Source organism: Tupaia chinensis, unplaced genomic scaffold (genome assembly GCF_000334495.1).
Source record: "Tupaia chinensis unplaced genomic scaffold, TupChi_1.0 Scaffold000096_1, whole genome shotgun sequence".
Taxonomy (NCBI): domain Eukaryota; kingdom Metazoa; phylum Chordata; class Mammalia; order Scandentia; family Tupaiidae; genus Tupaia; species Tupaia belangeri.
The window spans coordinates 5,012,087-5,023,666 of record NW_006159558.1 but is presented as its reverse complement, the minus strand read 5'-3'; the positions used below and the strand labels follow the sequence as shown (position 1 = coordinate 5,023,666).

General features: G+C 48.7%; 1 protein-coding gene across 1 annotated transcript in view; it reads left to right on the top strand.

Moving 5' to 3' along the window:
• The window catches only part of ADCY2 (adenylate cyclase 2), a 393,152-nt gene that overhangs the window by 366,211 nt on the left and 15,361 nt on the right, over positions 1-11,580 (top strand). The window contains exons 21-22 of the mRNA XM_014585843.1: positions 7,790-7,936; positions 9,952-10,059. Of these exons, the coding sequence (XP_014441329.1) occupies positions 7,790-7,936; positions 9,952-10,059 (255 nt within the window). The remainder of the gene's footprint in view (positions 1-7,789; positions 7,937-9,951; positions 10,060-11,580) is intronic.

The following is an 11,580-nucleotide window of genomic DNA, read 5'->3' as shown; positions in this document are numbered from 1 at the left end:
GAAACTCATTCCAGGCACATGTACATGTGTTCCCAAGATCCCTAGAGAAGAATGGAGAAGAAGGGATTGGGGCATGACCATACTCCCTTGGGGGTGATTTCTTGCTTTATGTCTCTCTGTCTGTCTTGCTGGTGAGCGCATGTGCTCTACAGGAAAAAATCTGTTAAAAAAAAAAAAAATTCACCTCTACTGTCCCAGCATGAGTTGCTCCCCCACTTTAAATGGAAAGTCTGAGTGTGTTTTGAGGCATGGAGTGGCCGCTCTCCTCCCTTCAGCAGGGAAGGGTGCCTGCCCCACCAGCACACATGGAGGCACGAATCCAGAGGGAAGGCAGCAGTGAAGAGGCAGCAGTAAACCCGGCGGCCCCCATGTGAGATGGGTGAGCTTTCAGTTTCCCACACTGAGGCAGACCAGAGAGTGGAGTCCAGTCCTTTGAAGGGATGGAACTGGGAATTTTGTGGGAGGCTTAACAGGAATGGATACTTAGCTTGAGCTGAAAAGACTAGGCGTCATTAAATGTTGAAATAGTTTAGCACACGAAACGTCCCAAAACGTACTTAGTAGTGTTGAAGTTCAAGAGAAAGAAGACATATCCACAGTTGGACTTAATTTAAGAATCACCGTGTGTGCAAACGTCTGAACACCATGTGTGTGAAAGCCTCTGCTCTGAGTGTCAGTAATTCCTGTTCTTAGGAGGTTCTCACTGGAGTTTGGAGTGTACCATGGAAGGAAGCGGAGGGGAGCCTCTGGCATCAGCTGACAGAGGACAGTGCTGATAGATAAGCTCAAATCCTGTGTGACAGGTGACTCTAGAGTACAAAGAGCCTCAAGTCGAGTTGATGTTAGGAATAAAGTGCCAGGTGGCAGTTGAGGTGCCAGACACCATTTCTGGAGCCTGCAGGATATGGTGAGCATTCCAGGGTCTCCCGGCAAGGCAGCTCACTTTCCTGATGTTTTCTATCCTCAGCAGCGTGCTCAGATTGTTTACAGATCATGACATCATTCCCCTGTTAAAGACCCACGTGTTTTGTCAGCAGTATAGGAGCCTCTTTACACCAAGCAGTCTAGCTGTTGGCTTGGTTTTCATGCAGCTAATACCTGACAGCCCCTGCACTGCAGCCAAGCTGGTGCTGGCCCTGCATCCAGAGATGGACAGGATAAGCTGCAGGGTTCAGCGCACTCAGTCAGACAACACAGGGTCCCCCTAGCCATGAAGTTCCCCACTGTGTCACCAACCTGTGAGTTAGGGAAGCTACTGGGAAGGCCACTGTAGGACTTGGGACTAAAGCATTAAAAGGAGCCCCAGGGCTCATTACAGTCAGAGCTTCTGCTCGGAGATGCTGCACTTCCCCAGGGCAGCTTTCACTCTCCAGTGCACATCGGCAAACAGTTAGTGTGGCAAGAGCTGTGAGCAAGGACCCCCAGGGCAGGGCACTGAATTCAAAACATCGCCCCCACGAAGGACCTGCACACGGAGATGTGCTGGCCAGCTGCCTCACGCGTGGTCAGGTGCCAGTGGTCTCCTTAGGACTGGCTTTGTTCCAGGAAATTTGGGGGGTTTTGTTTGTTTTCTGAAAACAGCTAACAAGACTATATAAAGAGACTCATTTGGATGCATCAGCCATGGAAAATTCTTGTCCCTTCTTTCTGTGGCACTCGTGGTATCAGATCTTCCTGTCCTGGACTGACTTCATCTTTGAATGGAAGGACCCATGTCCTAGACCTCACAACGGGATCTTCCTTAGTCCCAGGCCAGGCAGGGCTGACACCAGGGCCTTTTCTTGGCTAAGCAGTGAGGGTGCTGGTGCCATTTCAGTGTCAGTCCAGGTGCCACCTCCCCTAAGGCTTCCCAAGCAGTAGCGCTGAACATTATTGAATCCATAGACCCTGGAGGGGGTCATCTCTGGGAGGCCCCAGAGATGGGGCCAGAGTATGGCCAGCACTGGGGATCAAGAGAGGTCTGGCTTCTCGAAGTGAAGGGCCACCTGCAGTGCATGCAGAATGTGTCGTGTCAGTCCTGGGCTCCATGTGAGTCCCTTGGCCTGCTGGGCCCTGCTGGGTGGCTGAGAGCAAAGCTCCTGTCCCTGCCCCGGCACCGTCCAGCTGTGGAAGCTCAGCCTCCATCCTCCCAGAGACCACGGCTCACTGCACCTTGGGAATGTATCCAAAGCTTGCAGGGAAGGCTTTTGACCCTACCGATTTAGGACCTGAATAAAGTGAAGAACAAAACCCAGATCAGTCATTTTACTCCCAAATCCAGCATTGGAGAAGTATCTCAGGGCAGCATCCACTTTCCCAGCTGGCCCCGGGTGGAGTGAGTGGAGACCTCCTGGCCTGTGCATGCAGAGACATGGGGTGGGGGGATTCTGGAGTGTGGGGGGTAGCAGCAGGCTGTCAGCCCGATTTGAAGATGACAAAGGTTATAGTAGCATCCATCCATGGCATGAACCCGTTTCCAGGGAACTATTTATGGCACTTCTCTGTGCATCTTGTAGAAATGGGAAACTAGATATTGCCCCCCCTACACACACACACAAAGGAATAGGCCTTGACATCCTACTTTATTCTCTCCTCGAGATCGGTTTATTCATGCACCATCCGATTTCAGCAGAATCGTCTTGTGCACAAGTGAGATCAGAACCGTGGCCCTGTCTTTACCGCTTAGAGAGTGAAGGGCCTTCCCGGTTAAAACCACAGTCGGCACTCTGGGAGAAAGCCGAGAGGCTGCGTCCTTTCTCCCTGGGCCTGGTCTGCGGTGGTGATTATCTTCTGAGGGTGGGTGGGAATGCTTCGGTCCCCCACTCTATGCTTTTCTGAAAGTCTCTGGAAAAATGGCACAATCTATGCCATAGCCTACATCAACAAAGCATCTCTGGTATGTTCTGTTCATCTACCTATCGCACAGTGCACAAGAGAAATTAATTTTCCTTCTTAAACAGGGAGTCGGGAATGATTTGATCACTGTAACAATCAATTCCAAAAAGCTTTGACTTTAGGGAAACTATGTCTGTGTGCAGGGCGTGCGGGCCTCGAGTTCGCAGCCTGTGTCTGAGCCCAGCTCTGCAGGTGCCTCTTCTGTCTCTCCTGGGACATTTGTCTGTCTTAAAACTTCCTGAAGCTTCTCCATCTGCTTCTGACAGTCATGGTCAGATTCAGCCCACGCACTGTTCAGTCTGGGCAGGAGGTCTGAGCCCCCAGTGGGAGCCCTCTGCTCTTTGCACTGCTGTGTGGCAATGACGTTTCTGGAAAGCACCTTCAACAGAGTCAAAGCTAGCTTGCACCACTGGTGGAGACAGCGTTTTGTCACCAGATCTGGTCTGCCACATCCCCTCGTGGAAGAGATTCTGTGTGTGATTTGATCCAGGCAACTCCATTTAGGGAGAGTGGAGATTGATCAAAACAAGCCACACGAGGTTAGATTGTAAAAGCCACATAAGCCATGAATGCCCCTGTGGACATTTGGGGACATCTGGGGGATCTACATCACCCACAAACAGTGCCTTCCTTTTCTGCTAACCTCGAGAGACCTCCTAGTGCCCAGCAGCAAAATCCCTCAGCAGTTCCTCTACCCTCAGGAGCTCTGGGCTACCATGCCATGAGGGTTTCCAGGGCACTTATAGTCCCAAGAGTGTGAGTAAAGGAGGCAGGAGCTGATGGTGGGGGACACAGGTGCACACAGGTCAGCTGGCAAACTGGAAAACACCAGCCTGGAAGCTCGGAAACCTAAGCATTAGCGGCAGTTCTGAACATTCTCTGGACCTCACGAGCACGCTCCAGCCTGGGTGGGAAGCCGCAGACTTCACTGCATCTGGGCCCAAGCAGTGCCGAGCACGCTTTGTTGTCATGTTCTTTATTTGCCGTCTCTCCAGCTAGACTCTAAGTCCTTGGAGGGCAGGACTTGTTCATCTTTGTATCTAATACTTGTGTGAGGTGTGTGCACGTGTTTGCATGCGTGTGTGTAACAGGGTATTACAGTGAATTGTAGCCAGTGATCCTAAGGGAAGTTGCTCTCATCTTCCAAAGGAGACACTAATGGTGTGCAGAGCTGTTAAACGCTCTCTCAAAAACCAGTTACATGACTCTAGAGTGGCATGGAGCATAGGAAATGGCAGCTAAAGGGTGAGGAGGGTTTATGGCAGAATCTGAGAGAAGGGGAAGGTGGGGATCCCCCTCACCTCTAGTCTACTGAACAAGTGCAGCTGCTGAGCCTGGGATGTTCCCACGACGGGGGGCTCGGAGTGGTCCTGGGAAGCATGTCCCGCTGAGCATGCGAGGGCTGAGTAGTCCTGACCCTGAAAATGCCAAGGGCAGGGCTCCGTGTCCATCAGGACCACAGCGCTGAAGGCTATGGCTGGAGATGTAACTGGACTTTCAGTGTTTCAGAGGGCAGAGGGTGCTCATGGACCAAGCAAGAGCTGAATTAGGTCTAGTTTTTAAAAGCTGCCTTGAAGGGCAGAGAAGCCAGCAGAGCCCAAGAACCTGAGGCTGAAAGGGTAGAAATAATCAGGAGGGCCATGCATGGGACTCGTGGGCAGTATGTGTAGTGATAGGGAAGATGGTAGGGAGTCTCTGGAGACCCATGGGAATATTTCCAGGAGAAAAGCCAGGCTTGAAACCCCAGGGAGCACGCTATAGCTATTGGAGAATTGCTCTGATTTTCAGTCACGTCTCTCTCCCCTGCTCTTCATCCTGGATGGTTTGAAAAACCCAGCTAGCAAGGTGTGTGTGTGTGTGTGTGTGTGTGTGTGTTGGGAGCTGGAGGGAATTGAAGTAGAAGCCCAGTATGAGGTAGAAGGGGAGAATAAAAGCCAGCTGAGCCCCTTCCCCCCACAATAGACCCAATCTAGGGAAGGCCCAAAGCCACACACTCAGCCAGGTTAGAGTTTTGTTGACTTATTTGGCTCTTTAATTACTAATGAGAGGGCCTTATATTACTCAAGAGTGACAAGAGAGCCCTGGGCTGTGCGCGGTCCTCATCCAGGAAGGAGGGGAACAAGTCTCACTGTAAAGTGAGAGGGGCAGTGGGCACACACAGTTGCTTTGTGACTACTTTCTCCATTCCTTGAGTTTATTCAGCAGAATGGTTACATGTGAACGACATCTATGCTTCCTTCAAACTCTAAAACTCGGTGATTCTTTTCTGTATCTTTGGGCTGGACAAAAGTCACCTGTTCTAGACCCTGAATTTCAAAATCTCCTAAGGGCTGATCACCTGTCCTGCTCCAACCCCTACCTCCTCTGGAAGGTCAAGAGAAGCTCAGGTCTTCTACAAGTCATTGCACAGTATTTTCTGGCCAATATGAAGACCTGGAGGGACTTCTCATGAGTGTAAGGGTATAACTGTAACCTTTACCAGTTTGTAGGCTCCACAGAATTTGGAAAATAGAAGTTCCCCTGCTTTTCAGTAATTATAGTCCAGATGCTCTGGGTCCCAGGACCAGGGCACCGGTGATCTGAGCTCACCTGAGGCATTTTCCCAAAGGTTTCATGTGGCCGCTGTGCTGTGGGGACCCTAGGTGTACTTCCGATGGATGGAGGCATACCAAACAGGAAGGGTGAGCAGTCTGCAGAGAATGCACAGCTTGAACTGGGTCCTGCCCCAGCTCCACTGACCTCCATCTACCCAGTTAGTCTCTTGTTCTTAATCGAGGCTACCCAGCAGGATTAGTTTTCAAAATGATGTATGTGCTTGGATCCTGCCTAAAGGACAAGGTTCACTTGGTCAGTGTGGAGGCTCAGGCATCTGCCTTCTTGGAAGCCCCACTGGTGTTCCTCCCACACACTCCTGTTTAAGTACCATGGAAGGAACTGACATGTAATATCCAAACTGCCAGTCAGTTTGGCCTCACATTTCACTATTCCCTACTACCGAACACCCTTACAGACTCCTGGGGAAAGACAAAGGAAGAGGGCCTGCAAGTGAGTAGGCCCTGAGCTATCCTCGAGTCCAGAGCATAGCCCAGGGAGGTCCAGGAGACTCAAGATAGAGTCTGACATGTGCCACTCATAAGGATGAACTCTAATCAGATGTGGTAACTACAGCCTTGCACAAAGAAAGCAACCATGCTGTGCCTCAGTTTCTTTATTTGTAGACGGAGAATAATAGTAGCAGCCTGTAGGACTGTAGTCAGGAGTAAGTTAATGCATGTAGGCTGTTCAGAGAGCCACCCAGCTGTCATGTGGCAAGCGTTCAGTAAGTGCGAGCTATTCTTGTGCTTATTCTCATCACCATCATCATTCCCCAGAGTGGCACTCTGGCCAGAGTCAGCCAACAGCGGGGAAATGCAGGGCACAGACAAATGTGCCCTTGCCTTGCTAGATGTATCACTTCCTTTAAAAGCAGGGAAGTAAGGAAAGTTTATACTACTTAAAACTTGCATTTTCAACTCAATCGGTTCCTGGGAATTAACTCTCCCCTGTTACCCTGACTCCGGCTGTAGGCAGCATTGCTAGAACTTAGTCTTGGAAGTCATAGGTGCCACGAGTTATATACCAAGGATATGAATGTTCACAAAAGCAACTTCGAGAGAAACGTGCGGGTCTGCACAACAAGCCAGTTCAACCATACTGAATACAGAATGAAAGAAAAACCTTGATTCCATTGTTCATGTGTTCTGCACAGATTTCAAAGCAGTAGTGGAAGGCTTTAGAGGAAAATTAGAACAAGAACATGACACTAGAGTAGCTTTTCATCGAAGCTTTTGTGATGCTCAGCTGGATCACCATGGCCCTGTGTTTGTTATGAGACCTCATTGTGGAAAGAGCATTTTCTTGGAGAAGGTAGCAAACACTGGAGTTATAGGGCTCTTTGGATGCTCACTCCCTGCCAAAGGATTCATGCAGGTGCCTCAGAGAATAGAGCTTACTGACAATGTTCATGGGGAATGTGCTCCCTTGTCCTGCTATGCACACAGGGAGCACTGCATCTTCTCTCTCCACTCAGAGGCCAACTGTCTGGTTCAACAGGACTATCTTCTCATTTACTAGTAAAGAGGGCATTTCTCATGTTGCACCATTTCCATTAACTGCATCAGAGCCATCTCAGGGCCCTGGCAAGGCCGTGCCAGTGGGAGGGCAGAGCCTCAGACCTAGGACCAGCCCCCATGCCCATTTAACAGCCTTGTCTTTCTGAAACCTTCACTGAATTTGAAAGTGTCACTATATTGGGAAAATCATGGAAACATCTTGAAACTGTGTTTACAAGACATTGCTCAATTTTACTCATATCTATGGATAAAGAAACGCAAGCTGTCTCTTCCTCTTTACAAACAAAAAGATGTCCTACATGAATACCGTTGGTGACTGTGAACAAGTAACCTGAGGAACACCATTGGTTCTTTCTGATGTAAAGAGGTTACTTGATGGGTTTCATCTGCTTCCTTTAGAACTGATTTCCTGATGAGGAAAACTCATTGATTTTCAACCAAAGGACATAACAAATTATTGTAGGACCATAGAATAGTTTGGGAGATTACTTTGAGTCCCTTCAATTGTTTGAAATATACCTTTTACTGGGTCAAAACTCTTTGGCATCTTGTAATTTTTGAGGGTAGAGGTGACAGGGAGGCTTAACTCAAAGAGTGCCTCCCAGTAACTGGTCATGGTGGTGGGAGCCTGTGTCCAGCTCATGAGAAGCCTTTGCCTTCCATCAGCAGCAATGGGCCAAGGGCTGTGGTGGGGCTGCCGGAGTAGGGTGTGTGGGAGATTGCTTTACAAATCCAAGCATCGATAGTTTGGTGTTCGGTTTAAAAAGGTCCCCAGTGCTCAGCTCTTCCTTTCTCCTGAGCAGGAGTTATACCACCAGTCATACGACTGCGTGTGCGTCATGTTTGCCTCCATTCCCGACTTCAAAGAGTTTTACACGGAATCAGATGTGAACAAGGAGGGCCTGGAATGCCTTCGACTTCTGAACGAGATCATCGCTGACTTTGATGATGTAGGTACCGAGAGGCCCCTGAAGGCCAGAGGCAGACTTCACCCCACTTAGAATTCTTGTGCATTGAATTTACCTCAGAATGGTGCCATATCTTAACACTAGTCCTTTGGTGTAATTTGTGGTGGCTGGCATTAGATCCTTTTCTATTTAGCTCTCTAATTAATCTGGGAGAAACAAATATGTTTTATTTTTGAAGTTGATATGCCTACTAGGAATAGCTACCAAAATCTCTTGAATAAAATATGTATCCTATGTGCTACTGAATTCTCTAGAAAGGTCTGAACACCAAGGAAGATACAGGCCCACCATTTATATATGAAAAGATAATAAATATATTTATTATACTAGATTATTGGCATTTCTATGCATATTTCATGGTCTTTTTTTTTCTTTTTTTTTTTTTTTGAGAGGTTTTTGCCATAGGGTGCGTGCGCTTGCCAGACAGAGAGAGACAGAGAGACAGAAAGCGAGAAATCACCCCCCAGCGGGGATGGCCACGCCACAATCCCTTCTCCTCCATTCTCCTCTTGGGATCTTGGGCATGCATGCACACGTGCCTGGTGTGAGTTTAAGCCACCAGGTCCAGGACACGAACCGTGGTCGACTACGTGGGAGTCCAGCGACATAGCCATTACGCTAACTGCTGGTCCCCATATTTCATCGTCTTTATCAGTTCTCAACTTGAACTATGCATAGATGACATACTTCATTATTGAAAAAGCAAAATATATATGAAATAATAATCATATTTTAGAAGGGAAATAGTATATGTTTTAGACTCTGGAATAGGTGTCATTTTTTTTTTTAACTTTCAATGTTCTGTCTACATAGAGAACAATGTGTTCTATTTCCTGGTAAGAATGAACATAGTTCTGGTTTTCAGAATATTGCCGCTACTCTATTCTTGCCACTGCCATGAAAAATAGAGGAAAGTAGACATCCGTGAACATATGTTCATCATGATTCATGGAATTTAGAAATACAGCGATGAGATTATGTAACGTGATGGTTTCAGGCCTCCTTTCCAAATGTCATGTGGTCTCCATGCATTTTCTCCTAACCCCGTCATCTCCATGAGGTTGGCTCATGATACTCATGGTGAGCAACAGCAGCCCGAGGTTACTCATTTCACCAGGTACACGGCACCACGATAGTTCCAGCTGCCCTCCCCAGTGAAGTAAATGTTGCTTAGCTCTGATGGGCAAGAGACCGTGGATATGCAGATATGAAGTAAGGGGGTTTGCTCATCTGTCTGGCATCCCGTGACATATACTCCTGAAAGCATCTCCTCTGAAAGCAGAATACCAAGAATAAAATGTTCCTGATCTTTGGTTGGCACCACCTGAGCCCTGCTCTCTGGAGCAGATGCAGAACCTTCCAGGATTTCTTTGACATGCACTCTCCGCATTCTTCCTTTTCCCTTTGACTCTTGCTTATTCTTACTTTTCCTCCATGCCACCCCCAGGCCTAAAGTGGTGGATCAGAGAGGAGTCAGGAGGGAGCGGCCACTCGTACCCAAATGAATAGTAGGTTTGGAGCTGATGAGAGGAGACACCCTCGATGCGTATTTCCTCTGTCAAACACTCAGAGGGTAAAAGCCAATGCTCAGCACTAATAATTAATTGTAAACTACTCTGATCATGCAGGGAAGACCTCACTCATTGAATTATAATCTTCTATTTATGCCTTTCTAACACACAGTCAGGAAATTTATTTGAGGTCATTATCACTTGCATCATAATTTATCCTGGTTCCCTCACTAGAAAAGATTGGAAGGTAATTTATGTTCAGTGAAAGTAAATCATTACACTGTATTTCCTTCCAAGGACATGCTCTTTCTGAAATGTGTAATGTGTTTTTCCCAGCAAAGCCCCAGGTCGAAGGGTGAATAAGCAGTGCTTGAAACAAGTCATGTTCATATTACTGTGAACCAGAATTGGAGAATAGCTCTATAAAGTGCTCAGCTTCAGGTCAGCACCCAAGTGAGTAACTCAACAACTGTCATCGCTTTACAGCTGCTGTCCAAGCCGAAGTTCAGTGGGGTTGAAAAGATCAAGACCATTGGCAGCACCTACATGGCAGCGACGGGTCTGAGTGCTGTGCCCAGCCAGGAGTACGCCCAGGTACAGATGCGTTGGCCATCCAAGACCCAGGGCCTTGGCTCCATCTGTCTGTCATCCCTTGATCCAAAACACTTTCTCACACCTCCGAAGTCCAAGATCAAGGTGTGGGCCGATTAGGTGTGCTCTGGTGAGGCCTCGCCTCCTGGCTTGCTGACAGCGTCCTTCTCACTGTGTCCTCACATGGTGGGGACACAGGGAAAGTCGTCACATGGTGGGGACACAGTGAAAGAGATGCAGAGAAAGCTCTGGTGTCTGTCCCTCTTTTTAAGGGCATCAGTTCCAAGAGATCGAGACCCCTCCCTGTGACTTCATTTCACTGTCATCACCTCCTTACAAACCCTGCTTCCATTACAGTCACGTGGGGACTGGGGGCTTCAGTGCAAGATTTTGGAGGAGACACAACTTTGTCTATGGCATTATCTTTATTTAGAATTCCATTATCATTGTTTATCCTGACTATTTCTGCATTGATTTTGGTGATTAAAAATATTATCGGGTCTTTGGGAAAGTCATGATGCGTTTCTGCATAGGAAAATACATCATGACTTTCCCAATGACTCAGTACATTAGAGTATTAATTCTCACAACTCCTGAGCATGTTGGTGTCCCCTTAAGTTTCACCCCCAGGGTAGGAGTCTCCACTTGCCTGGGCCTGATCCCCTCCCATGGAGGGCCAACTGGGGCACTGCACCCAGTCTCACCCACTGCAGACCAGGGCTCCTTGGTCTGAGCCCTCGACAGTGTCCACAACTGGGAGACCTTCAAGGCATTATTCTGCAGTCAGTCGTTGGGCAGCTGTCCTCCGTCATCAGCCCTGAGCCCCAACGTGCTGTCTGTGCCTCCTGACCCTGCCTCAGCTTCCGCCAGACCCTGGACTCCTGGATCTTCAACAAACGTCCCCAGGCCTCTTCTCCCCTTGTCTGTAGTCACACCTTAGGGACAGATAGTGTCTTTGTTACTCCTCCTTCCCCCTAACTCTCCACAGTCCTGTCTCACCACAGCAAAATCAGAAATTCCACTTCTGACCAAAAACACTTGCTCATTCTGCCTGCCTCCTCTGAGCATTCATTCCTCGTGTCCTATTTCAGATTGGCCATTGCCTTTGCCCAGAAACCCTCTAATCCCTCAGCCTCCTGGCCCTTCCTTAGGCCAATGTCTTCCTGTGGGCTTTCTCTCTAGGACACTGTTATGTCCTGCCCCCACACCCTGCCTCTCCATCTCCTACCTAAGGCTGTGTCCATCCCCTCTGCAATTCAGCCCCCATCCAAATCAGTACCCAGTGTCCAGCCCTAGGCCACATGTGAGTGTCGCATCCCAGCTCCCTGTGGACGCCTCGCCTTCCAGTCCTGCTCTCATTTTCTTCCTGACCTCCAAATTCAGAATGGGCCCTGCCCACTGCCCAGCCACTGCCCTGACGCCCTCTCCTCTCCCTGGTCTCTGCAGCAGCCCTTACCCTGCACATGCTTCCTGCTGGCATCCTCTCCCAGTGGGGCACACCCGCTACCGGCCACAGCACCACCT